This window comes from Pogoniulus pusillus, chromosome 15 (genome assembly GCF_015220805.1).
Source record: "Pogoniulus pusillus isolate bPogPus1 chromosome 15, bPogPus1.pri, whole genome shotgun sequence".
Taxonomy (NCBI): domain Eukaryota; kingdom Metazoa; phylum Chordata; class Aves; order Piciformes; family Lybiidae; genus Pogoniulus; species Pogoniulus pusillus.
In genome coordinates, this window is record NC_087278.1 from 22,608,185 (window position 1) to 22,631,788 (window position 23,604).

Sequence of the window (23,604 nt, forward strand, 5' to 3'; positions counted from 1 at the left end):
GGCATCAGACCTATGACTGGTTCTTCAACCTAGCAGTGCTATTTTGGCAGCAGGCCCAGGGTTAAACATAACAAGAGCCACTCTGAGTCCTTGCTCTCCTGAAGGTCAGTGGCCCAACTGGTTGGGTGTTTGTCTTAGCTGTCTCCGGGCAAGGTCTGGGTTGTGTAATGATAAGGCAAAATTCAGAGATCCTGGTGCTGGCAGTCTCCCACTAACCCCAATTAGCAGGCCTGCTTCTCCCCAGTAAGGATGTCAGGATTTGGCCACTGGCAAGTTTTAATTGTTTTGACTATTCCAAGCTGGGTGTTCTTTTGTTGTTGCTAGGAAGGCTCAAGGCTCACTGCTCCCTTTTACCTCCAGTCCATGACTTTCACAGGATGGTGCAGCTCATTCTTAGCAGTAAGCCCATTAAGGCTTGCTTCCCAGAACTGCTGGGTGAGGCTTTGAGCTTCACTCACCTGCTCAGGTGATAAGGAAGAAGCAGTCTCTCTCTTAACAATAAGCCTGGCTTGTTCTGGCTTGCCAGATGCACTCTGAGTTTCCTCCGCTCTAAAGCTCTCCCAAGAAGCTATCAGAGAGGTCAGCAACAAACCGGTCCCATTTTTTCTGCCAGACATCTTTGGCTTTGGCTTTCTCATCTGGTAACATGGCACTGTATCTGTGAGGAGGAGAAAACTCACTATCAGACAGGAGACAAGGGGGCAGTTATTTCAAGATGAGTGACTAAAAGGAAAAGACAAGAAGCAGCAACAGATTAACCCTTGTGGGATGTGCCTACACCATGCAGAGTGACAGCATGAAGACCCTTGAGCTCCTTAGGGCTGGGCTCACCTTGGGTCAAGAAGTATCATGGTGTTATCAACAGCTACTGGGTTCTGCACCATGAAGACAAACAGCTCAGTAAGAAGTATCATGGTGTTATCAACAGCTACTGGGTTCTGCACCATGAAGACAAACAGCTCAGTCTAAACGAGAGTGAGTGGCAGAGTGGAGACTCTCTGAGTGGCACCCAGTGACTGGCACAGAAAACACTTCTGTTGCTTTCAGATGTGTCTTGGGCTCAATTCACACTGGTTGTTGTTTCCCTGTCCATGCAGGGACTTGGGATTGACATGAGGATTGGCACAGCATTTGGCCAATGGACAAGAGTCTGGGACTGTGCAGAAAAAAACCCTGGGCACCATACCCAAAAGATTTGGGCACATTCAGAACTGTCCAGATAAAAAGTGGTTAAACACACTCCCAACTACATGCTGGGAGAGGTTTTTTTTCCTCCCCCACCCAGTGTTTCCCCAGTGGGCCATGGCAAACTCCAGAGTGAGTCAAACTTTGGCAGAAATAAGTAATACAAAGACTTCTTTTTTAAGCCATTTCCAGAACCAGGTGCTAGAGAGAAAATTGCAAACAAAGAGGCCTCTCCTGGTGAGACCTCTTCTTGAATGCTGTGTTCAGTTTTGGGCTCCCCAGTTGAAGAGGGACAGGGATCTGCTGGAGAGGGTCCAGCAGAGGGCTATGAGGATGATGAGGGGACAGGAGGGCATGGCTGATGAGGAGGGGATGAGGGACTTGGGGCTGTTTAGTCTGGAGAATAGAAGACTGAGAGGGGATTTGATAAATGTTTATAAGTATCTGAGGGCTGGGGATGAGGAGTGGGGTACAGGCTCTGCTCACTGCTCCCTAGGATAGGACAAGGAGCAGTGGGTGTAAGTTGCAGCACAGGAGGTTCCAGCTCAACACGAGGGGCAACTTCTTTACTGTGAGGCTCACAGAGCACTGGCACAGGCTGCCCAGAGAGGTTGTGGAGTCTCCTTCTCTGGAGCCTTCCAAGGCCTGTCTGGATGTGTTCCTCTGTGATCTGTGTTAGATAGGATTGTCCTGCTCTGGCAGGGGGGTTGGACTGGATGATCTCCTTGGGTCCCTTCCAGCCCCTAACATCCTGTGAGCCTGTGTGTGTGAATAAACTGGGACACTGAGTGAGAGTAAGGCAGTCAAGGGCACAGACACAGAAGCCTCTGGAGTCCCTGTTTCCTGCCCTTGGAGGAGACACACAGAGGAGTCTTTGGATTAATGGCAGCACAGTTCATCTGGCAAAGGAGACTGAGGCCAAAACCCAAACACATTTGGTTCCCAGGAAGCAAGCAGAGAGTTCCCTTAGCGTTACTATGGCTTGATGAGAAAAGTGAGGAACTTACTTTATAGAGTTTAGTGCAAGTTGTTTCAAGGTCCTCAGGTCAGCATTCATCCCTCCAATGGCCATGAACACCTCATAGAAGTCGTAGGACACTCCCTTAGCACCAAAGATGGGGGGATCATCGGGGCTGATCACAACAGGGTGCCCTTCAGCCAGGAGGTCAGCTGCGGGGTGACGCCGCAAGTCAGCTACCAACAGCAGGACCTTGACAGGGAAGAATGGGAGGCAGCATCACCTGGGGGTCTTGCTACAGCTGTGTTTGCTGACAGCACCATCACACTGCATGTTTGCTGTAGCTGTCCGTGGCATTAGGGAGGAAAAGCCTCCTGAGAGCTCTTCAGAAGGTGTTGGGTGCTCTGCTGTGAGCTGCTGCAGGAGTTTATTTACCTCCACTGACTGTACAAGGGGGTTGGTTTCTTAAATTAGTCACCTAAGTCAAGGCCAGTGAGGTGAATAACTTCTGCTTACTTGTAACTGAGTGTGCGTGTTTCAGGGACAGTCTTTTGGTTATGTATTGGCTGCAATCCTTAGCCCAGGGCATCCAAAGCTGTTGTCAGGGTTAGAATCACAGAAACAGTCAGGGTTGGAAGGCACCACAAGGATCAGCCAGTTCCAACCCCCCTGCCATGGGCAGGGACACCCTACCCTAGAGCAGCCTGGCCACAGCCTCAGCCAGCCTGGCCTTAAACACCTCCAGCCATGGGGCCTCAACCACCTCCCTGGGCAACCCATTCCAGCCTCTCACCACTCTCATGCTCAACAACTTCCTCCTCACATCCACTCTGACTCTCCCCACCTCCAGCTTTGCTCCATTCCCCCCAGTCCTGGCACTCCCTGACAGCCTAAAAAGTCCCTCCCCAGCTTTTTTTGTAGGCCTCCTTCAGATCCTGGAAGGCCACAAGAAGGTCACCTGGGAGCCTCCTCTTCTGCAGACTGCACAGCCCCAACTCTTTCAGTCTGTGCTCACAGCAGAGCTGCTGCAGCCCTCTGAGCATCCTCGTGGCCCTTCTCTGGACACACTCCAGCATCTCCACATCCTTCCTGTAATAGGGGCTCCAGAACTGGATGCAGTACTCCAGGTGGGGTCTGACCAGAGCAGAGCAGAGGGGGAGAATCACCTCCCTTGACCTGCTGGCCACACTTCTGAGGTTCTTCCCTCAAGGCTCACACTGCTACCCCAGAGCATCCTTTCTGCTGCACCCAGGGGACAACAGACACCACTCTACTGTGTTGCAAAAGAGTGCCCCTTGGTTATACATTCTACAAACCAGGAGGCTTGCAGTTACAATCCCAGCTTCTCAGCCTCTGGCCCTACTGGCTTTGAAGTGTTTTCCATTATGTCACCTTAGGCACCTCCCTGACTCCAGGTCTCACCTCCCTTAGAGAAAACTACCTTCCCAGGTTCCTCTGGATAGGAATGTAAATGATCTTGGGCTGACTGGCATTACAAGCATCTTTTTTTTTTTCACACAGCATGTGTCTGTGTAGCAGACTGCAGTGTAATGTGCTGCCAAGGAAGCTCAGCCAGCCTGGGTGCCACAAAACACCTAGCTGCCCCCCACCCCCCCAGCTCCCTGCTGCTCACAGTATCACAGTATCACCAAGGTTGGAAGAGACCTCACAGATCATCAAGTCCAACCCTTTACCACAGAGCTCAAGGCCAGACCATGGCACCAAGTGCCACGTCCAGTCCTGCCTTGAACAGCTCCAGGGACGGCGACTCCACCACCTCCCCGGGCAGCCCATTCCAGTGTCCAATGACTCTCTCAGTGAAGAACTTTCTCCTCACCTCCAGCCTAAATCTCCCCTGGTGCAGCCTGAGGCTGTGTCCTCTTGTTCTGGTGCTGGCCACCTGAGAGAAGAGAGCAACCTCCTCCTGGCCACAACCACCCCTCAGGTAGTTGCAGACAGCAATAAGGTCTCCCCTGAGCCTCCTCTTCTCCAGGCTAACCAATCCCAGCTCCCTCAGCCTCTCCTCGTAGGGCTGTGCTCAAGGCCTCTCCCCAGCCTCGTCGCCCTTCTCTGGACATGCTCAAGCATCTCAATGTCCCTCCTAAACTGGGAGGCCCAGAACTGAACACAGCACTCAAGGTGTGGTCTAACCAGTGCAGAGTACAGGGGCAGAATGATCTCCCTGCTCCTGCTGGCCACACCATTGCTGATGCAGGCCAGGATGCCACTGGCTCTCTTGGCCACCTGGGCACACTGCTGGCTCATGTTCAGGTGGGTATCAATCAGCACCCCCAGATCCCTCTCTGTCTGGCTGCTCTCCAGCCACTCCTACCCATCACGGGAAATCCCATTCCAGTATCCCAGCCCCAAGACCTAAGCTTTTCCCAACATACCTGGTTGGAGATGGGACAGACTTCTACAGGGATATCCATCTTCAGAGACAGACTTTTGGCTGCTGGGTGCTTAACGAGGGCAAGCCCGTGGCCAATGCGGCTGGTATTGAGCAGCAGTGCATCCAGCACGTTATTGTCTACAGAGGTGCCCTGCCAGTCTGAGAGGAGAGAGGCAAGGATCACTGCAGTGCTCTGTGGAAATGAATCTTCTCCACCTCACAGATTACTTTGTTAGTCAATGTCCCACCTGCAAGGTGAGAGGGTTGCTCATTGTCTGAATTCTCACTTTGCACTTTCAGTGGAACAGGGATGCAAATCATGGAATCACAGAATAGACCAGGTTGGAAAAGACCTCCAAGGTCATCCAGTCCAACCTGGCACCCAGCCCTAGCCAGTCAACCAGACCATGGCACTAAGTGCCCCAGCCAGGCTTGGCTTCAACACCTCCAGGGATGGTGACTCCACCATCTCCCTGGGCAGCCCATTCCAATGCCAATCACTCTCTCTGACAACAACTTCCTTCTAACATCCAGCCTAGACCTCTCCTGGCACCACCTGGGACTCTGTCCCCTTGTTCTGTTGCTGGCTCCCTGGGAGAAGAGCTCAACCCCACCTGGCTACAGCCTCCCTTCAGGTAGTTGCAGACAGCAATGAGCTCTGCCCTGAGCCTCCTCTTCTGCAGGCTGCACACCCCCAGCTCCTTCAGCCTCTCCCCACAGGGCTCTGCTCCAGGCCCCTCACCAACCTTGCTGCCCTTCTCTGGACACCTTCCAGTGTCTCAACATCTCTCTTGAATTGATGAGCCCAGACCTGGACACAGCACTCAAGCTGTGGCCTGACCAGTGCTGAGTACAGGGGCAGAATAACCTCCCTTGTCCTGCTGGCCACACTGCTCCTGATGCAGGCCAGGATGCCATTGGCTCTCTTAGCCACCTGGGCACACTGCTGGCTCATCTTCAGCTACTATCCACCAGTACCCTCAGGTCCCTCTCTGCCTGGCTGCTCTCAGCCACTCTGTCCCCAGCCTGTAGTGTTGCTTGGGGTTGTTGTGGCCAAAGTGTTGAACCCTGCACTTGGCCTTGTTCAGTCTCATCCCATTGGCCTCTGCCCACCCATCCAGCCTGGCAAAGTCCCTCTGCAGGGCTCTCTTAATCTCCAACATTGCCCAGCATAGAGAAACCCACTTCTGTCATCTGGCTTTAGATGCTGACAGCACTGCTTTCACAGCTAAGCTGATCATGCTGGTCTCCTTTCACAGCCAATGGAGAGATGCAGTCATTTCTGGGGAACAGGCTGTGCATCAGGATGTGATGGATTGCACCTTAAACATACTCATTACTATCTGTGGCTATAAAGGGAGCCAAGGGTAACTGGTTCAGATGTAAACATCTCTGCAGATGTCAACATGCAAGAATCATAATACACAAGTTAGGATAGGTTAGGATAAATCTCACCCCCTACAGACTGCATAATACATTGCCAGTAATTACACATTGCCCCAGGAATTAAGGGTAACAATCAGTTACTTTGATGAGTATGTTCAGTTAAGACTTGAGGCTGTCTCAGCTGTTCCTTCCCCTTCAAACATGAACCAATTCTGCTGTTGCTGTGGATGGGAGGTGAGCTGCTGTGAGGAGGGAATGGCTGCCAGCAACAGTTCTTGCAGCATGACTCCGTGTCACACACAGGGCAAAGACACAGCAGCAGAACAAGGGAACACAGTCTCAAGTTGTGCTGGGGGAAGTATAGGCTGGATGTTAGGAGGAAGTTGTTGGCAGAGAGAGTGATTGGCATTGGAATGGGCTGCCCAGAGAGGTGGTGGAGGCACCATCCCTGGAGGTGTTCAAGAAAAGCCTGGATGAGGCACTTAGTGCCATGGTCTGGTTGATTGGACAGGGCTGGGTTCTAGGTTGGACTGGATGATCTTGGAGGTCTCTTCCAACCTGGTTGATTCTATGATTCCATGATGCCTACAGTCAAGAGCAGGGAACAGGCAGGGGTGGTGCCATGTGGGAATGCTGGAGCAACAAGCTGGAATGGGGACAAGCATAGAGAGAAGTGCTTAGCTGCATGTGTGTGCACACACACCCCCCCCACCTTGACACAAACTGGCTTGCTGCTTCCATGCTCTGCAAGGCTTCACCTCTTGCCTCTTCAAGCAATACCAGTCCCTGGGTCCTCATGCTTACCAGTCTCCCCAGCATGGAAGAAGTATGGGAAGTTGACTCCCAGGGAATACGGGATGGTCAGGGCATCCTTCAGGTCCCATAAAGAGTGACCTTCATCCTCATCACCAACCTGGGGAAAGGAGGGAAGGTATTTTTTAACATGGAAGAATGATTCATTCATTCACAGAATCAAGCAGGTTGGAAGAGACCTCCAAGATCATCCAGTCCAACCTAGCACCTTACAGCTATAGATCACCAAGGTGCCAGCTGTACAATGCTGTGGGGCAAGGAAGATTCTGTCAACTGCCCTGGAGGATTTGTGACTCATCCTCAGGTTGTGCCAGGGGAAATTTAGGCTGGAGGTGAGGAGAAAGTTCTTCACTGAGAGAGTCATTGGACACTGGAATGGGCTGCCCGGGGAGGTGGTGGAGTCGGTGGAGTCGCCGTCCCTGGGGCAGCTCAAGGCAAGGTTGGACGTGGCACTTGGTGCCATGGTCTAGCCTTGAGCTCTGTGGTAAAGGGTTGGACTGGATGATCTGTGAGGTCTCTTCCTACTCTGATGATACTGTGATACTGTGATACTGTGATTTCATAGAATCATAGAATCAACCAGGTTGGAAGAGACCTCCAACATCATCCAGTCCAACCTAGCACCCAGCCCTATCCAATCAACCAGACCATGGCACCAAGTGCCTCATTCAGTCTTTTCTTGAAGACCTCAAGGGACAGTGCCTCCACCACCTCCCTGGGCAGCCCATTCCAACGGGAAATTTCAGTACAGCAGCAGAGGATCTGGCTCTGGTATAAAACATATGCCTTATTATACATACTCATATTGCACCTTGGAGGGGTTAACATCAAGCCACAGAAGAAATACAGTTACCAGATCGAAGCCTGCCAGGGTGTCTGGGAACTGGGCTCTGAGTGCCATGGCAGTGACGATGGCTTCTTTAATCTGTGAAACATTCATCATCCTAAAGAGCAAGAGAGAGAGAAAGCAATGCAGAGACTCACTCCCACAGGCCTGCCTTTCTTTGGGTTTGCCTTGTGAAATGGGCCCCCCAGGGGGATGTCCTGAATGTGACAACCAACTTCAGGTCTCCAGAGTAACAGGAATAGAAAAGTCTTCTTATGGAAGGAAATCCCTGAACGGCCAGGAAGTGCCTGGCTAGACCCTGCTGTCACTTGACTTGAGCCATGCTTGTCTGACACACTGCCCTTCCCAGCTACCAAGCAGGGAACACAACAGCATGGAAGGAAAACGTTTCACTTTTTGGGTTGGGTTGGGTTGCTTTTTTTTTTTGTGGAGGTTTGGGGTTGTTCTTGTTGGTTTGGCTTTGTTTCAGTTTGCTTTTTCTTTTTGTTTTGTTTTTAACTTCTTCAGATTTCTTCCAGCCCCCTCTGACTTAACATCAGAGTGCATTTTGCAGAGAGACTCTGTCCATATTCAGGATGGCCAGGGGCAAGCCAGCTCTCAACTGGACAGAGCACCATGCTGAGCCAGAGCCACTAAGTGCTGCTGAGAGGTCTGTTACATGTGCTCCGGATCCACCTCATGACTTGGAGCACAGCCTTGTGCCCGGCTGCAGGCAGCAGCAGGAACATACCTCTGAAATGGCTCTGAACTAGCTCTCAACTGGACAGAGCACCATGCTGAGCCAGACCCACTAAGTGCTGCTGAGAGGTCTGTTACGTGTGCTCCTGATCCATCTCATGACTTGGAGCACAGCCTTGTGCCCGGCTGCAGGCAGCAGCAGGAACATACCATACAAAGGCTGCTGGAGAACAGCCTCTGCAGGGTCCTGCCAGTGCCCATAGTGGGGCACTGCTGCTGCAGCTTCAGCTTCTGCAAAGAGGTGGAACATGCCCAGGTGTAGGAAGCAGCTCGGGCACGCATGTGTACAAGCAGCCCTCCCCTTGCTCATTCCAACACCCAGGGCTCACAGATGCTTGTCTCTCCAGCACACGCCATGAGCTAACCCTGGGCACTTCACACGTACTCAAGACTTATATAGATGATTTCTCATCCTCAGCCTTTTACATGTGCCAGGGAATGCTTCAAGAGTCAACACTCTGGGTCTGATGATGCACCCAGGCACTTCAGGCCAGCCCTTAGCATCGCTTCTCCTGACCTGGACCCCTCTCTCCCACGTCCCACCTCTGCCATAGCACAGCCAGCTGTGCACAGCTGCTCTTAGCCCCCTTCAGCCTCTACCTGTGTGCTGCAAATATAATCTTGGCTCCAAGAAAATCAGGGTGCTCCTTCATAAACTGCCTGGTCACTTCCTGATAGGCTGCCATGGACCATGATTTGTTGTGCCGGGTGCCATCCAGTTCATATACCTGCAGGATGGAAAGCACATGGCAAGCAGGAGTTGGAAAGGATGTTTCATTGGGAGATAGGAGAAAAGAATTGCAGAAGACCTTGGGAGAAGCAATGCACTGTGATCCTGGCAACAGGGCAGGAAACAAGCACAATATTTTGTTGTTGAAGCTTTTACCAGCCTGGTATGAGCCAAGGAGTGGTTTTCCTCCCTCCTCTGTGATACAAAGCCCAAGTTTCTCTGTGTTCAGACATGGCAAGCAAGTGCCACTGAGTACCCAGAGGAGACCATGACCTCTTCCTCATGTCTCTATCAAGAGCTGGAGTGTTTTGTCCATCTGTCTGGTGACTCTGTGCCTTGCAGTGGCAGTCTGTCAGCCCCAAGGCACAAGAGGGCTGAGCTCCAGAAGCTACCAGCTCTGCTGGGCTTCTGCTCCCCTCTGCCAGAGGTTTGCTCTACGACCTTGAGTCAGTCGTTGAGTCTTGCCATGTTCTCCCACTTCTCTGGCTGCAAGCTGGGGAAAATCATCCTTTTGGCATGCTCTGTCTCATCAGCTTACTTTGTGAGTTCCTCACTGCCAGGGCTATGTGCAAGGCTTTTGCCCTGAATTCAGCAGGGACATAGACCCTGCATGCCTCAGTTGATGCTAACTACAAAGGCCCTGCCTGGAGTCACTCAGCAACTCAGAAACACTCAGAACAGCAGCTGCTCTCTTCTTATACTTCTCTTCTCACCTTTGAATTTCTCTTTCACCCCTCTCCACTTTTCAGCTGGTCCACTCCATCTTCTGGTGCTGCTCCTCACAGTGATGCCCCTCCTTAAGCCCTCATCATGTCATGCCATCCCCCTTGAAGACAGCAGCAGCCACAGGGCAGCCCCAGACACTCAGAGGGAATTTTCCCCTGCCTCAGCCCAGGAGAATGTGAGACTTTACACAGCTGAATATGCAAACACAGCTGGGTTTGGGGGGTGGTTTCCACAATGTTTGCTGTTTCACACTAAATCCCAACTTTCATTTACTCTCCTTCAGGGGCTGCTTCTGGCAGGCTTTGCTGCATGGTGAGTTTGGCAGAGTGTTAGTGCTGTTGTCCAAGCCTCACAGAGACTCTGCAGGTACACAAGCATCTTACTCTTCCCAACACACTCTGATCACTTCAACTTTCACAGCAAAGTGTTGTCCTTCCCTCTCATCCCTGCTCCAGCCTAGCTGGCACTTCCCTGCCTTTACTGCCTGTCTCACAGCCCTTGCAGCACCGTTCAGGCTGCAGGCAGCCTGCCTGCCTGCCTGCACCTCACAACACACCGAGCTGCCAGGTGTCAGCAAGCCTGGGAGCTCTGGAGGCTCCCACGCCTGAAGCAAGCATTAGGGGCTGGATGAGAAGCAAATCTTCCCTGCCAAGCCTCTCTTCAAATGACATTACAACCATCTCTAAGGGCTGCTGGTAAATGCAGGGTATTTTCCAGTCAGGCCCACGCACTTGTATCATCACAGATACTCTTGGCCCAGAAGCCTGTGTGACCTGGGGGGATGCCAGCAACTCACACTGTCTCACAGCACAGGAATTTTGACATTGCTGCTATTTTCTCTTTCCAGGTACCCCAAAGACAGATGGTGACTGAGTTCAGAGCAACTGGCTTGTGACCAACCCCCAGCAAAGCGAAGAACACAGAAGCTTTGTGGTCATCTTCCCCTCCCTGTGGCTTTTTTTCCCCCTTTCAAAACACCCTTCTCACCTCAGGCATGCTGGAGTGCCAGCCTGCAGCCCTGACGTTGAGCCCTGCTCTGCTATGGGGCCAGCCTGGGCTGCAGCAGGGCAGGGTGAGCAGCCCCACTCCCCAGCTGTTGGGGAGGAGGTAGTGCAAAGCCAGATCAGCCTGCGGCTTTGTCACAGCACCTGCCTGCCTGCCTGCCTGCTGACAGGGTGGCTGCACAGGCCTGCCCGGCAGCAGCACTGCTTGCTGGGCTGCAGGCATTCATCTGCAACTTGCTGGAGCCCACCTGCCATTGCATGCCAGAGCAATGATTTAAGAAAGTTGCTGGCAGGAGCAGCAGGAGTCAGACCACCAACACACCCTCAGTACAGCTGCTCCAGCTGCTGGACCCCGTGGGGTCAGCAGCAAGCTGCTGCCTGCACTCCCATGCACAACCCACCACCACCTCTTGGTTCTTCAGGTGCTGCCCTGTGGACCTTGCACAGCAATGTCACTCCTGTTGCACTGGACTGTTAAGAATGTGGAGGTAGGTGGCATAGTGAGGAACAGCAGCCCCAGTTCACAGGATCATAGAATCAAACAGGTTGGAAAAGACCTCCAAGATCATCGAATCCAACCTAGCACCTAACACCTTCTAAACTAACCCATGGCACTAAGTGCCTCATGCAGCCTCCTCTTAAACACCTCCAGGGATGGGGACTCCACCACCTCTCCAGACAGCCCATTCCAATGCCAATCTCTCTTTCCATGACAAACTTCTTCCTGACATCCAGCCTGAACCTGCCCTGGCACAGCTTAAGGCTGTGTCCTCTTGTTCATCTGTTTTAGAAGGGTATCTGCTTCTCTGACCCCTATGCTGCCCCAGTTGGAGCTGGACTGGAGAAACTGTATGGGAAAAGATGTGCCTGCAGTGTGAAAATAGTCACTGGCAAAGCAGGGACTGTTCTACCTGAAGAACAGTGCTGGGGGTCTGCTGATGCTTGGAAAGGTGTTGCAACAACATGGGGTTGTAGGACAATCAGATCAGCTCCAGCTGAGGCAGAGGGAGAAAGGCCTATCTTATTACCAACTGCTTTAAATGTTAGTGGCAATGAACAGAGCAGTTCATGCTAAAATTTGACATCATCTACAACCTGTGGACGGTTGTGCTTTGCCAGCCACAGGCTCACAGGATGTTAGGGGCTGGAGGGGACCCAAGGAGATGATCGAGTCCAACCCCCCTGCCAGAGCAGGACAATCCTATCTAACACAGATCACAGAGGAACACGTCCAGACAGGCCCTGAAAGGGTCCAGAGAAGGAGACTCCACAACCTCTCTGGGAAGCCTGTGCCAGTGCTCTGTGAGCTAAGGTTCACAGTGTTGATCCCCCTTAGGTTGAGGTGGAACCTCCTGTGCTGCAACTTACACCCATTGCTCCTTGTCCTATCCCAGGGAGCAGTGAGCAGAGCCTGTCCCCCCCCTCCTGGCAGCCCTCAGATACTTATAAACATTTATCAAATCCCCTCTCAGTCTTCTCTTTTCCAGACTAAAAAGTCCCAGGTCTCTCAGCCTCTCCTCATAAGCCATGCCCTCCAGTTCCCTAATCATCCTCATAGCCTTCCAGCAGATCCCTGTCCCTCTGCAACTGGGGAGCCCAAACTGAACACAGTATTCGAGATGGAGTCTCATCAGGACAGAGCAGAGGGGAAGAGAACCTCCCTTGATCTGCTGGACACACTCTTCCTAATACACCCCAGGATCCCATTGGCCTTCTCAGTCAGTGACAAACTGATGATTTGGGCACAGACAAAGCTGAGATACATCTTCCCAGTGAGCCAGGTCACAACACAGCTCCCAGTCAGAGTCTTGTGCTGTTGGCACAGTAGGTATCTTCCTCAGCCATTAGAACAAGGCACTTCTCCCTCTCTAGCACTTGCCTATGCAAATCCCCAACAAAGACCTTTGAATAGCATCAAGGTTTTCCAGCATCCTTAGAAGGGCAGGTATGCAAACATCCAAAAACTCTAATCAAGATAGGGCTTGGGAAAAGTTGTGGAGAAACAAGGATCTCAAAGAATGCCAGAGAAGCCAAAAAGCACATACCGGAGGCAGAAGAGCTCTTATCTCAACATACTGTACATTATCTTCATAGAACTCCAGCAAGCCCTGGTAGAAATAGGCCTTGAACACAGGTGCATAGCAGATAAGTCCAGAGGCAACGAGAAAGACTTCTTCAAATCTTTTCCAAATGAAAGCCTGAGAGGGGTAGGCAAGCTCAGGGAACTCCGTCACCAGGGTCAAGTTTCTCAGCAGGCTGTAGAAAAGGGTAGATGGGAGAGAAGGAATGAGAAGAACAAACAAGACAACTGGCTCTCAGCGTGGAAAAGGCCACCAGCTGGCAAGCTGGATGTTCAGTGCAGAAGGAAATAGGTTTCCTCCAAGACAGGTGTGAGTTTTATTGGCAGAGACCAAGCTTTGAGGCTGCCACACTCTCCTGCCCGCGTACCCCAGGGCGCAGCAGGGCAGTGGATGTGCTGAAGGAGGCATGACTTCTTTGGGCAGGACCAAGGAAAGGTGCAGAGCTGTTCCTGCCACAACAGGAGCCCAAGTTCTAACTCTGAGCCTGTACAGCAGGTGTGACAACAATTGGTGCAACTAGAAAGCACTCAGCTCATTTTTCTGCCACCTATACTTACACTTTCTAAAGGCTCATACAGCTAATAGCCGACAGGTCAAAAATCATTCCTGGCAGGTTGTGCTACAGGCAGGGTAAGGCTGTGTTCAAACCCTGCCTCTTCCTTTTTTGAGGGGCACAGTCTTGAGGACTAATAGAGTTACAGAAGCAGGTCTGATGGTTTTATGCCAGAAAAATTGCACTCTGCTACCCAGAGGTATCCTTAATCCAAAAGCAGGCTGGTACATTACTCCTATAAACAATATGTTCTTCCAGACACCTCCATGCCTGGCACCTGAGCCTCCATTCAGCATCTAAAAGCAGACTCAGACTCCAGAAAATGTCATGTATTAGGCCCCCACCAACCTGCTTACTAAGCCTGTAACTTGCCCTGGTGCCCTCATATTGTCAAAATATGTCATCTAATATAGACAGGTCGGGGGGAAATGATTGAGAAGCAGAAATTATTTCCCTCCCCAGTGGTACAAACCTGATATCCTGCCTGCCAGGCTGATAACTTCTTCAGATTTGTCTACTGGGAAACAGCTGCTAAGAGGCACAGGTCCTGCTTTTCCCTTAGTGGGATGGAAACCTGTTTATTTCCTTCAGAGACTCAGCTGGCCTGTAAGCCTCTTTCAAAAAGCCAGGGACTTTTATCAAGCAGAGTTTTAAGGGAGCCAGTAATTGCAAGATTATCTTAGTTGTGGGTGACAGCTTGCATTTAGGACAGGCTGAGCATCTGTGCCACAACACTGGTCTCTGACAAGCTGATAGCCTTTATCCTGCCCAAAGCCTTGCCCCTGGCAACAGCTTTTCTCCCTCCACTGGTGGCCACCTAAAGAGGAGCTTGTAATAAATTTCTCAGATGTGTGGGCAAGGTCTGAATTGCAGCACTTGGTGATTAACTTCAATCTTGAGTGGACAAACTGAAGGCATCGTGGCAAGCTGCAGAGTCAGCTGCTTGCAGGTGGGTGGGCTGCCCAGCCTTGCCAGGCTTATCAGGTGCTGAGCAGGTTCAGGTAGAAATATCTTCATCCAGGCTTCATCCTTCATCCAGTTATATTGTTTCCCCTTGATAACAGTTATGGATCTTTAATAACCTTATGTGTCTGTGGCCTCCATCTTCACACAGTGCTCTGCTCAGTTAGGTAGTGGATTTGATTTGTGCTCCTATTATCTTCTGGGGACAGAGTGAAAATCCCCCCTCCTAGTGATGTGATCTGGTCTAAACTCATTACCTAAGACCTCCTGGGTAGGGATATCCCTTTTGAGTCCCTCTGTCCTGCTCATAAACCAGAGCTCGTTCCCCCAGCATTTGCCTGCTGTTTCACTTTCTAAGGACCTCCTTCCAATGGCTGCAGCTTAATTTCTTTTTCACTCTGTTAATTTCTTTGCTGGGAACAATTTTAGAAGCAAAAAATGGACATACAGAGATGCTTGTGCCATGTTAGAGATGAGGTTTTAAATACTCAACAGTTAGGAAAATTCAGTTAAGGTTTCCACAGCAACTTTGGCTCTGCCCTCCTGTGCATTACAATAGGGACTTTGGTGTCATTATCACAGGACACCAGGCAACTCCAGCTACCCTTCAGTAATCCACGCAACCAAAGAGGACTGAGATAGACCGTGGCAGGGGTGGGAGGCATCTCCAGCCGGCAGTGGGGAGCATACAGCAGCAGGAGACTCCACAGCATCACCCTAGAAACCAGGAATGCAGAAGCCAGGGGCGTCTCGAAGGCGCTGCTCCAGCTGCCGGCGCTGCGGTGGAGGCCAACTGCCAGCAGAAAAGGTGTTCCGCAGTTCGGTGGGGAGAGGATTTAGGGTGGGAAGAGCTAGGGCAAAGAGGCTTTTTTGCTCCGATCCTGGCCGAAGCGCAGCTCCCTGCCCCGCTCGCTGGCTGAGCAGGGCTGTTGGCAGAGCTCCCCCGCGGCTCAGGCTCCGCAAGCCCAATCTCGCCGCCCGCAGCTTGGCCGCAGAGCGGGACGGGACGGACGCCCTCTGCCTTCTCCCCCGGCCCTGGGAGAACTCTGATTCTCCAGCAGGCATCACACACCAGGCTCCCCTCCCTGCCTTTAAATCTAGCTGTACAAACTTGTGGTTGTTTACTTAGCCTGTGCTCCTGGGCTGGAAACAGCAATAAATCCCCATCGCCACCACCACCACCCTGCTCCTCCAGGCACATAAATCAAACCCGGGGGTTTTTTACAATCCCCTTCCCTTTGAGACTGATTATTGATCCCTACAACTGTTGAAGGTTTATTGTGTAACAGTGATCCATCCTTGATAACTGGATAATCTCCTAAAGATTCAGGGGCTTTTGCCATCAGTAGCTGATGCAGATGAAGCGAAGCTTCCCGAGGACATCTTTCCCTTCTTCTTCTTCTTCAATGGGCCCTCAGCAGTGATCAGGTGCAGACTCCAAGCAGCCTTCCGTGTCATGTTGTGTATGCATTGAGCAATGCTACTGCAATGCATATGCCCAAAGGGGCACAGCTCAAAGGACCAGCTAAGGATTGTTTATTTTCAACTGTGGTTTTGCTTTCTCTCCTCCTTTTGCTTTATGTTTTTTTTTTCCCTTTCCCCTAACTCTTTTGCTTCCTTGAGGTATATAATGCAGAACCAAAAGGGTTTTGTTGCCTTGTTTCCAGAAGGGTTTTTCTCCTGCTTCTTTTTCTGTTCTTGGTAGGTAATTATGCCACTCTCCTCACCGTAGTATCTGACTGTCTTCCAGTGGTGCATTAAATTGTGTGACTAACATCTGTCACATGTGGTTCATTCACTTTCTCTCTCTCATCCCCTCTTCTTCTCCCCAAGGGTAGTCTTGTAGAGGGAGCAGAGTGCTTTGGTGCTTTGTTTCTGTAGTGGATTTTGATCCTTTGTTTTTTTCTTCCCTTACAATGCACACACACTGCCCTATTTTTCTCTGAGCTAAGGCAGTCAGAGGACAAGGAGGAGAAGGTGATGGCAGTCTGGGCAGCCATTATTGCCCAGGGGAGCTGGCCCTGCAGCCTCAGCCATGGTGTCAGCTCCCTCACAGATGACTTCATCCTGGTGATAGAGAGCTCCGTTGGGTCACCAGAGCTGTGCTGCTGGGCACGGCCTCCATCCTGGGGCTGCTGGTGGGGGGTGATGTGTGCAGTGGTATTTCACTAATATCTGGAATGTCAACTTGTTTCTCTAAATATCTAGGGGCACACTCTTGCTGTAAAGACAGTGGCCACTGTGTTACATTTTGGGGGTGGGGGGGGGGTGGGAAAGGCATTTTCCTGTATCATAATTGATTAAATAAGTCAGGATTGGTTGGTTTTTTTTTCCAAGACTCAAAGAGAAAAAAAAAATCCCTTCTTTTCTCTGCGTCTCCTAACTCTCATAACAGCATCCTTTTGGAAGCTTACCAGTAACAGAATACTCCAGGGTCTTGGCCCTGTGATTAAACCTTCTTTTGAGGGGAATAAACAAAAAGGCTTCCTCCCAAAACACACACACACACACACGTGTTATGTGTATGCCTGTGTACTTAAAATGCAAACAGCACAAATGTGATGCAAGCACCTCTCTCTCACCCCTTCCTGGTCAGGAATGCTGGAAGGTGAAAGAGGTGCAGCCTCTTGGAAACACTTCCATTGTTCCCTTCGTTTTTGCTGATCCACCCTGTCTTGCATGAGAGTCCTTCCCTGCTGCCATATTCCCTTGGTGCTGCCTCGAAACCACCCAACTATCCATCCATTCCTTCCCCTGACATCTGCTTTCTTTCAGCTTGTCAGTGCTCAAGGGCAAAGAGGAGAGCAGGAAAGAGGTAGCCTGGGATGCACATGTTCAAGAGACCGGGAGAGCTTCCAGAAACCGAGAAGCAGAACAGATTGGGGCCTATTCCTGGCTAGAGACCTATTTCCAGACGGCCAAAAAACATTCCTAACCCCTAGACTAGTACCCGGGGATTAGATGAAAAGAGGAGGGGAAGTGCCTCAGTGTGGCTGTTGTTCATGTGTTTGCACATTATGTGTGATGACTCCTCTGTGATTTTATGCTGATGAGCAAAGAAGGGCAAGAAATGAAGGACAGCATACTCAGATGAGTAACTGAGCACCTAGGATGCAAGAAATCAGAGTTTGTTTTTTGGCCCTGGCATACATTTGCTGAGGAAAATCACTTCATTGGTCTCTGCCTCTACCCCTGGGGAGGACCTTGTAGTGGGGTGTGTCCTGTGTCCCCATGAAGTGTCTGACACTTAAGTCATGCTTTGACTCGTGGCTACTAGATATTGTCAGACAACTAACACAAAAGAAAAGCAGTATCATAACACTGCTTCTGAAAAGAAGTCATGTTCCCAAGCAGGACCAAACCATGGGAACCAACCAATGCCCAGCTCAGTTCTACATGTACATGATGCCATGGCCTCTAACCTCAGCCAGAAAGGGATGCTGTGCTGCAGAAGCACAGCCAGAACCAAATGCAGCAAAAAGTTGCTGCTGAGATTGTTCTGAAGCAAGCAGTGCAGTTGCTTGGGCTTTAAGGAACTGATGCTGTTTCATCATCCAGTCTCTTGTGTATCATTTATGGATCTCCTGGTGGAGTTGAATAGTACTGGTGCTGTGGTCCTTCCCTCCTCATTAGTCTCAGAAATGGAAGGAAGCTCTTTGGAAGATGCAGATAAGTGACTTCTCACTGGATCTTATTTCTTCTATCACATTGGGGCAGCTGAGCCTCATGATATAAAAGGTCAAGAGCCCTGGGTCTGGCACTGCTTTCTCCTTCCCTTCCAGATCTCTCTAGGAGGTAGGTGCCTGGAGCATCAGCTCGCTCTGCCCTGTACCTCACTGTTGTTGGAGGGGGAAGGCAATACCGTGCCAAAGGTATGGCAGCTCCCTCAGCTTCCTCTCTGACCTCCTTCCTGATTAGCTTCCACATGGATGGGATAGCAGCTCCTTCAGAGTTAAAAGGTCTCTATTTAAGAGCACACACCTTCACTGAAGAGCACTACAGCAAATCCCATCAAGTTTCACTTAGGAAATACTGTCATTGAAGTCACTCTCACCCTAATCCAACCTCTTCCTTGTGCATCAGCACGGTGACACTGTCTTCAAATACATGACATCCCACACTACTTTTTGCTGTGGACCCCAGCCCCCCAGAGCATGTTGGATGGCAGTGCCCTCTGAATGGATCACTACTCAATATTTTCCTTTGTCCTCATCACTCAGTGCCTGTCTTCATGCATTATTTAGCATGCTCTCCAGCCCCCTGCACACCACGCCACAAGTACATGCCTCCTCCTGGCCTTTGCAGCAATGCTTTGTCTTAGGATCGATGGCCCCTGGATGGGCAGAGAGGACTCCCTCTTCCTGCTGCCACCAGCTGGACGGGAAGCCAGGCTATTGCCACCCACCTGTACTGAATTAAATGGGTTTGTGGCACTTGATGCCATGGTCTAGCCTTGAGCTCTGTGGTAAAAGGTTGGACTTGATGATCTGTGAGGTCTCTTCCAACCCTGATAATACTGTGATACTGTGGGTAGGTGGCTACAGTGCAATCAACTAACCTCTAGTCTTGATAAAAAGCTGCCAGAAGTGAAGGAGCTGCCTGCAAGAGAACTGAATGACGCTTCTAGAGCAGGAAGCAAATGGGGCAGTCGGACCAGGGTGATGCTGCTTGCTGCATAACCCTGTGGGGACGTTCCAGCAGGCTCGCAGCCCTTCACTCACCTGCTATCAAAATCGGTCACGTTGTGCAGCTGCCTGCGGTAGGTCTCTAGCAAAACCCACTGGGAGCACTGGGCTGGCACTGGGCGAGGAGGGTGAGGCTTGGCAAAACGAAATCGGACCGTGCCCGTGTCGGTGAAGCAGATGTAGCAGTCGGGGAGGTAGGTGGCATTGTACACCAGCCAGTCCACGCTTAGCATGGCGTAGTCGTGGAGGTGTAAGACAGCACCTGGCGGGAGAAAACGTTATCACCGAATGAGACAAGGAGGAACCCAGGTTCAATGCGGTAAGAGTTGAGTCTGCCTATCCAGGGGCATCTGGAACAGCTTCTAGAGAGCTGTGAGTGACCTCTGCCAGCAGAGCCGGCGCGGCTGCTCTGCAGCCCCCATGCAGAGGGAAGTGGCTCCCTCCACATCAAACGCAGGGCAGGCAGAGCGTGACAGCAACCTGGGAGTGGAGGGAGGGGGAAATCAATAGGGAGCTCCATTTCTCTGCCGGGATGGAAAATGCTCCGAGTTATTAAAGGTCTTTTCAGACAGACTTAGCTCGGAGCTGGCTCAGGCTCCACTGATTTAAAGAGGAACTCTCACAGTAGGCAACGGCTTACAAGGTATGCTGGCTGGCAGACCTGAAGCAAGCCTCTGTGTCTAAGCTGTTTGAATCCCAGTCTCCATTTTCAGCATCTAGTTTGTGTCTCTTTCATCTCTTTGAAACTCTGGTGTATACCAAAATGCCAGACCCATGACACAGCAGGGAAGGACCTGCAGGTGCAGAAGCAGCATCTCCTTCTATGCCTTATCAAAAGCATGCTCACATCGTACATCTGCTGCTGGCCAGCACGAAGGGCCTCAGGGACACTCTGTTACTGTGCACTGTGTTGACAACTGCAAGTTTTTCTGGCAGAAGAAGCATCCTGGGGTCAAGTGGCTGGAGAGCAGCCAGACAGAGAGGGATCTGGGGGTACTGATCAATACCCACCTGAACATGAGCCAGCAGTGTGCCCAGGTGGCCAAGAGAGTTAGTGGCATCCTGGCCTGCATCAGGAATGGTGTGGTCAGCAGGAGCAGGGAGGTCATTCTGCCCCTGTACTCTGCACTGGTTAGACCACACCTTGAGGACTGTGTTCAGTTCTGGGCCCCCCAGTTTAGGAGGGACATTGAGATGCTTGAGCGTGTCCAGAGAAGGGCGACGAGGCTGGGGAGAGGCCTTGAGCACAGCCCTACGAGGAGAGGCTGAGGGAGCTGGGACTGGTTAGCCTGGAGAAGAGGAGGCTCAGGGGTGACCTTATTGCTGTCTACAGCTACCCGAGGGGTGGTTGTGGCCAGGAGGAGGTTGCTCTCTTCTCTCAGGTGGCCAGCACCAGAACAAGAGGACACAGCCTCAAGCTGTGCCAGGGGAAATTTAGGCTTGAGGTGAGGAGAAAGTTCTTCACTGAGAGAGTCATTGGACACTGGAATGGGCTGCCCGGGGAGGTGGTGGAGTCGCCGTCCCTGGGGCAGTTCAAGGCAGGATTGGACGTGGCACTTGGTGCCATGGTCTGGCCTTGAGCTCTGTGGTAAAGGGTTGGACTCGATGATCTGTGAGGTCTCTTCCAACCTTGGTGATACTGTGATCCTCTGCATGCTCACCTTCCTCAGCCCATGCTTGCTTTTTGCTCTCCTTTTGAAGAGATTTCTTATGTTATTGGTGCTTGAACTAAACTTCACCTTCATAAGGGGAAGATACTGTGAGGCAAATAACTTACACGTTTCATGAGTCTAAGGGAGACCTCACAGTCAAAATAGATTTGATGCCCTTCAAGGTAAAGGGAGAACATGAGTAGCAAAAGCAAGACAAGAAACTGCTGTGTGTGTGGTATTAGATAAGCTTCAAGACCACAGTTATTAGTGGAGTAATCTAATGTAGGCTATAATGTCTGTAACCTCCAACTAGAGAGAGTATAACTGTTCAGATGCTGCTGAAGCATCACACAGTATCACAGTATTATCAGGATTGGAAGAGACCTCACAGATCATCAAGTGTTGTTGCTCTCAACAGAGCTTGTGTGACAGACCAGGCATGCCACAGCTGTCTAGATCTGACCCTTCTCTCACTGGCAATGCCACCTTCTTTGTGAGCAGGAGCAGAAATTACAGCTGTGCTTGCAACAACAGCAACTCCCAGGGGCTCTCATCAAGACTGAGGCCTCTAAGACTAGGTCCTACTCAAGCAGATATAAGGATGTGATCATGGCAAAAGTTCTGAGCTGGATTGAAAAGTGTTTTCTGTCTTAGAATCATAGAATCAACCAGGTTGGAAGAGACCTCTGAGATCATCCAGTCCAACCTAGCAGCCAGCCCTACCCAGTCAACCAGACCATGGCACTAAGTGCCTCAGCCAGGCTTTGCTTGAACACCTCCAGGGATGGTGACTCCACCACCTCCCTGGGCAGCCCATTCCAATGCCAATCACTCTCTCTGCCAACAACTTCCTCCTAACATCCAGCCTAGGCCTCCCCTGCCACAGCTTGAGACTGTGTCCCCTTGTTCTGTTGCTGGTTGCCTGGCAGAAGAGACCAACCCCACCTGGCTACAATCTCCCTTCAGGTAGTTGTAGACAGCAATAAGGTCACCCCTGAGCCTCCTCTTCTCCAGGCTAAACAACCCCAGCTCCCTCAGCCTCTCCTCTTGACTCCTTTTTGGTGTCAAAGACATCCCACTAGAGGTGAAGAGGGGGTTACTTTTAAATGCCTTACTGTTCAATTCAGCAATTAAAGGATAATGACAGTTCTGACAATACCAGTCCTTCATTAGGATGCTGCAACCCAGGGATCCTCATCCCACACCAGAGGCTGGGAAGGAAGAGGTGGGAGGTGTGGAAGTTGGCTCTTATTCACATGCCAGTGTCACACCCTCACAAGTGAAAAATGCTCCTGTGGAGAAGCTGCCTCTCAAATGTTCCAAAGCAAGTCTCCAGCCTGTTTCCAGGCAGCCATGTGGGCCAGGCCACAGGACTTTGAATCTAAAAAGGCATCACCTGGAAGGGGCGACATAGAATCAGCCGGCTTGGAAGAGACCTCCAACATCATCCAGTGCAACCTAGCACCCAGCCCTGTCCAATCAACCAGACCATGGCACTAAGTGCCTCATCCAGGCTTTGCTTCAACACCTCCAGCCACGGCCACTCCACCACCTCCCTGGGCAGCCTATTCCAATGCCAATCACTCTCTCTACCAACAACTTCCTCCTAACATCCAGCCTAGACCTCCCCTGGCACAACTTCACACTGTGTCCCCTTGTTCTGTTGCTGGTTGCCTGGCAGAAGAGCCCAACCCCACCTGGCTACAGCCTCCCTTCAGGGAGTTGTAGCCAGCAATGAGGTCTGCCCTGAGCCTCCTCTTCTGCAGGCTGCACACCCCCAGCTCCCTCAGCCTCTCCTCACAGGGCTGTGCTGCAGGCCCCTCAACAGCTCCATTGCCCCTCTCTGGACAAGTTCCAGTGTCTCAACATCTCTCTTGAATTGAGGGGCCCAGACCTTGACAAAGGAGTCATTAGGCTTCCTGCTACTCAGCTTAGGTGGTTTGGCTTTCACTTTGAATAGAAATATCCTCTCCCTCTTCCACTGCAACCTGGAGCTCTGAGCTTTCAAACGCTGTTGTGTCCCAGCTGCTCCTCAGAGGATGCACAGGATGGTGTGAATCATAGAATCAAGCAGGTTGGAAGAGACCTCCAAGATCATCCAGTCCAACCTAGCACCCAGCCCTAGCCAGTCAACCAGACCATGGCACTAAGTGCCTCATCCAGTCTTCTCTTGAACACCCCCAGGGATGGTGACTCCACCACCTCCCTGGGCAGCCCATTCAAATGTGGTGAAGGTATTGGGCAATCTCATTTCACTGTCTAACCTGAAATGGTCCAAATGCCTTCAAAACTATGTGTGGGCTGCAGAGTGCAGAAACCCTCTTAGTGTGGGGTGTGGCAGTCCATTAGAACGGGAGAAAAGACATTTCTGAAGACAAAAGGAGAAGCACCTGCCTTTGATAAGCAGATATCCCTGTAAGTGCACAGCCTAGAACCTGATTAAGAAAACCCACCTGAGAGGACAGGTTTTACACTGCATTCTATAGGTCACATCAACAAAAGCTTTGACTTGTTTTCAACAAGTAAAGACACTTGCAGTGTTGGAGGTAGCATCTTCCTCCTCTAGCACTCCAAACTTGCCAAAGCACTTCCAAGTCAGCTATAGAACCACCTGCAAAAACACTTATTGGGGGATATAGCATTTCTGGCTAAAACGTGGGCTAAGACAAGGCAGGTAGCATGTCTGTGGTATGTGCATGTAGAACAAGGAAAGGCTGTGGCCAGAACATGCTGAGCAAACATGGGTGCCTATGACATCTTGTCTTTGCTGCTTCTGCCCTTTCTCCACACTTGAAAAGCTGAAGGAGCCACGTTGTAAGTTAGCCCAAATGCCACAATTGATGGAAGTGTGTATTCATCCAGTCCATCCCCCTCTTCCTTTCTCCTCCTGC

The 23,604-nt window shown here is 51.1% G+C and overlaps 1 protein-coding gene across 2 annotated transcripts in view; it reads right to left on the reverse strand.

Moving 5' to 3' along the window:
* Positions 1 to 258: 258 nt before the first annotated feature.
* ADA2 (adenosine deaminase 2) overlaps positions 259 to 23,604 on the reverse strand; it is a 40,531-nt gene continuing 17,185 nt past the window's right edge. For both annotated transcript variants that reach the window (XM_064155714.1, XM_064155713.1), the window contains exons 3-10: positions 19,098 to 19,323; positions 12,825 to 13,035; positions 8,920 to 9,047; positions 7,588 to 7,678; positions 6,726 to 6,834; positions 4,537 to 4,694; positions 2,193 to 2,395; positions 259 to 658 (exon numbers count right to left, since the gene is read on the reverse strand). In XM_064155714.1, the coding sequence (XP_064011784.1) occupies positions 550 to 658; positions 2,193 to 2,395; positions 4,537 to 4,694; positions 6,726 to 6,834; positions 7,588 to 7,678; positions 8,920 to 9,047; positions 12,825 to 13,035; positions 19,098 to 19,323 (1,235 nt within the window). In that variant the 3' untranslated portion in view covers positions 259 to 549. The remainder of the gene's footprint in view (positions 659 to 2,192; positions 2,396 to 4,536; positions 4,695 to 6,725; positions 6,835 to 7,587; positions 7,679 to 8,919; positions 9,048 to 12,824; positions 13,036 to 19,097; positions 19,324 to 23,604) is intronic.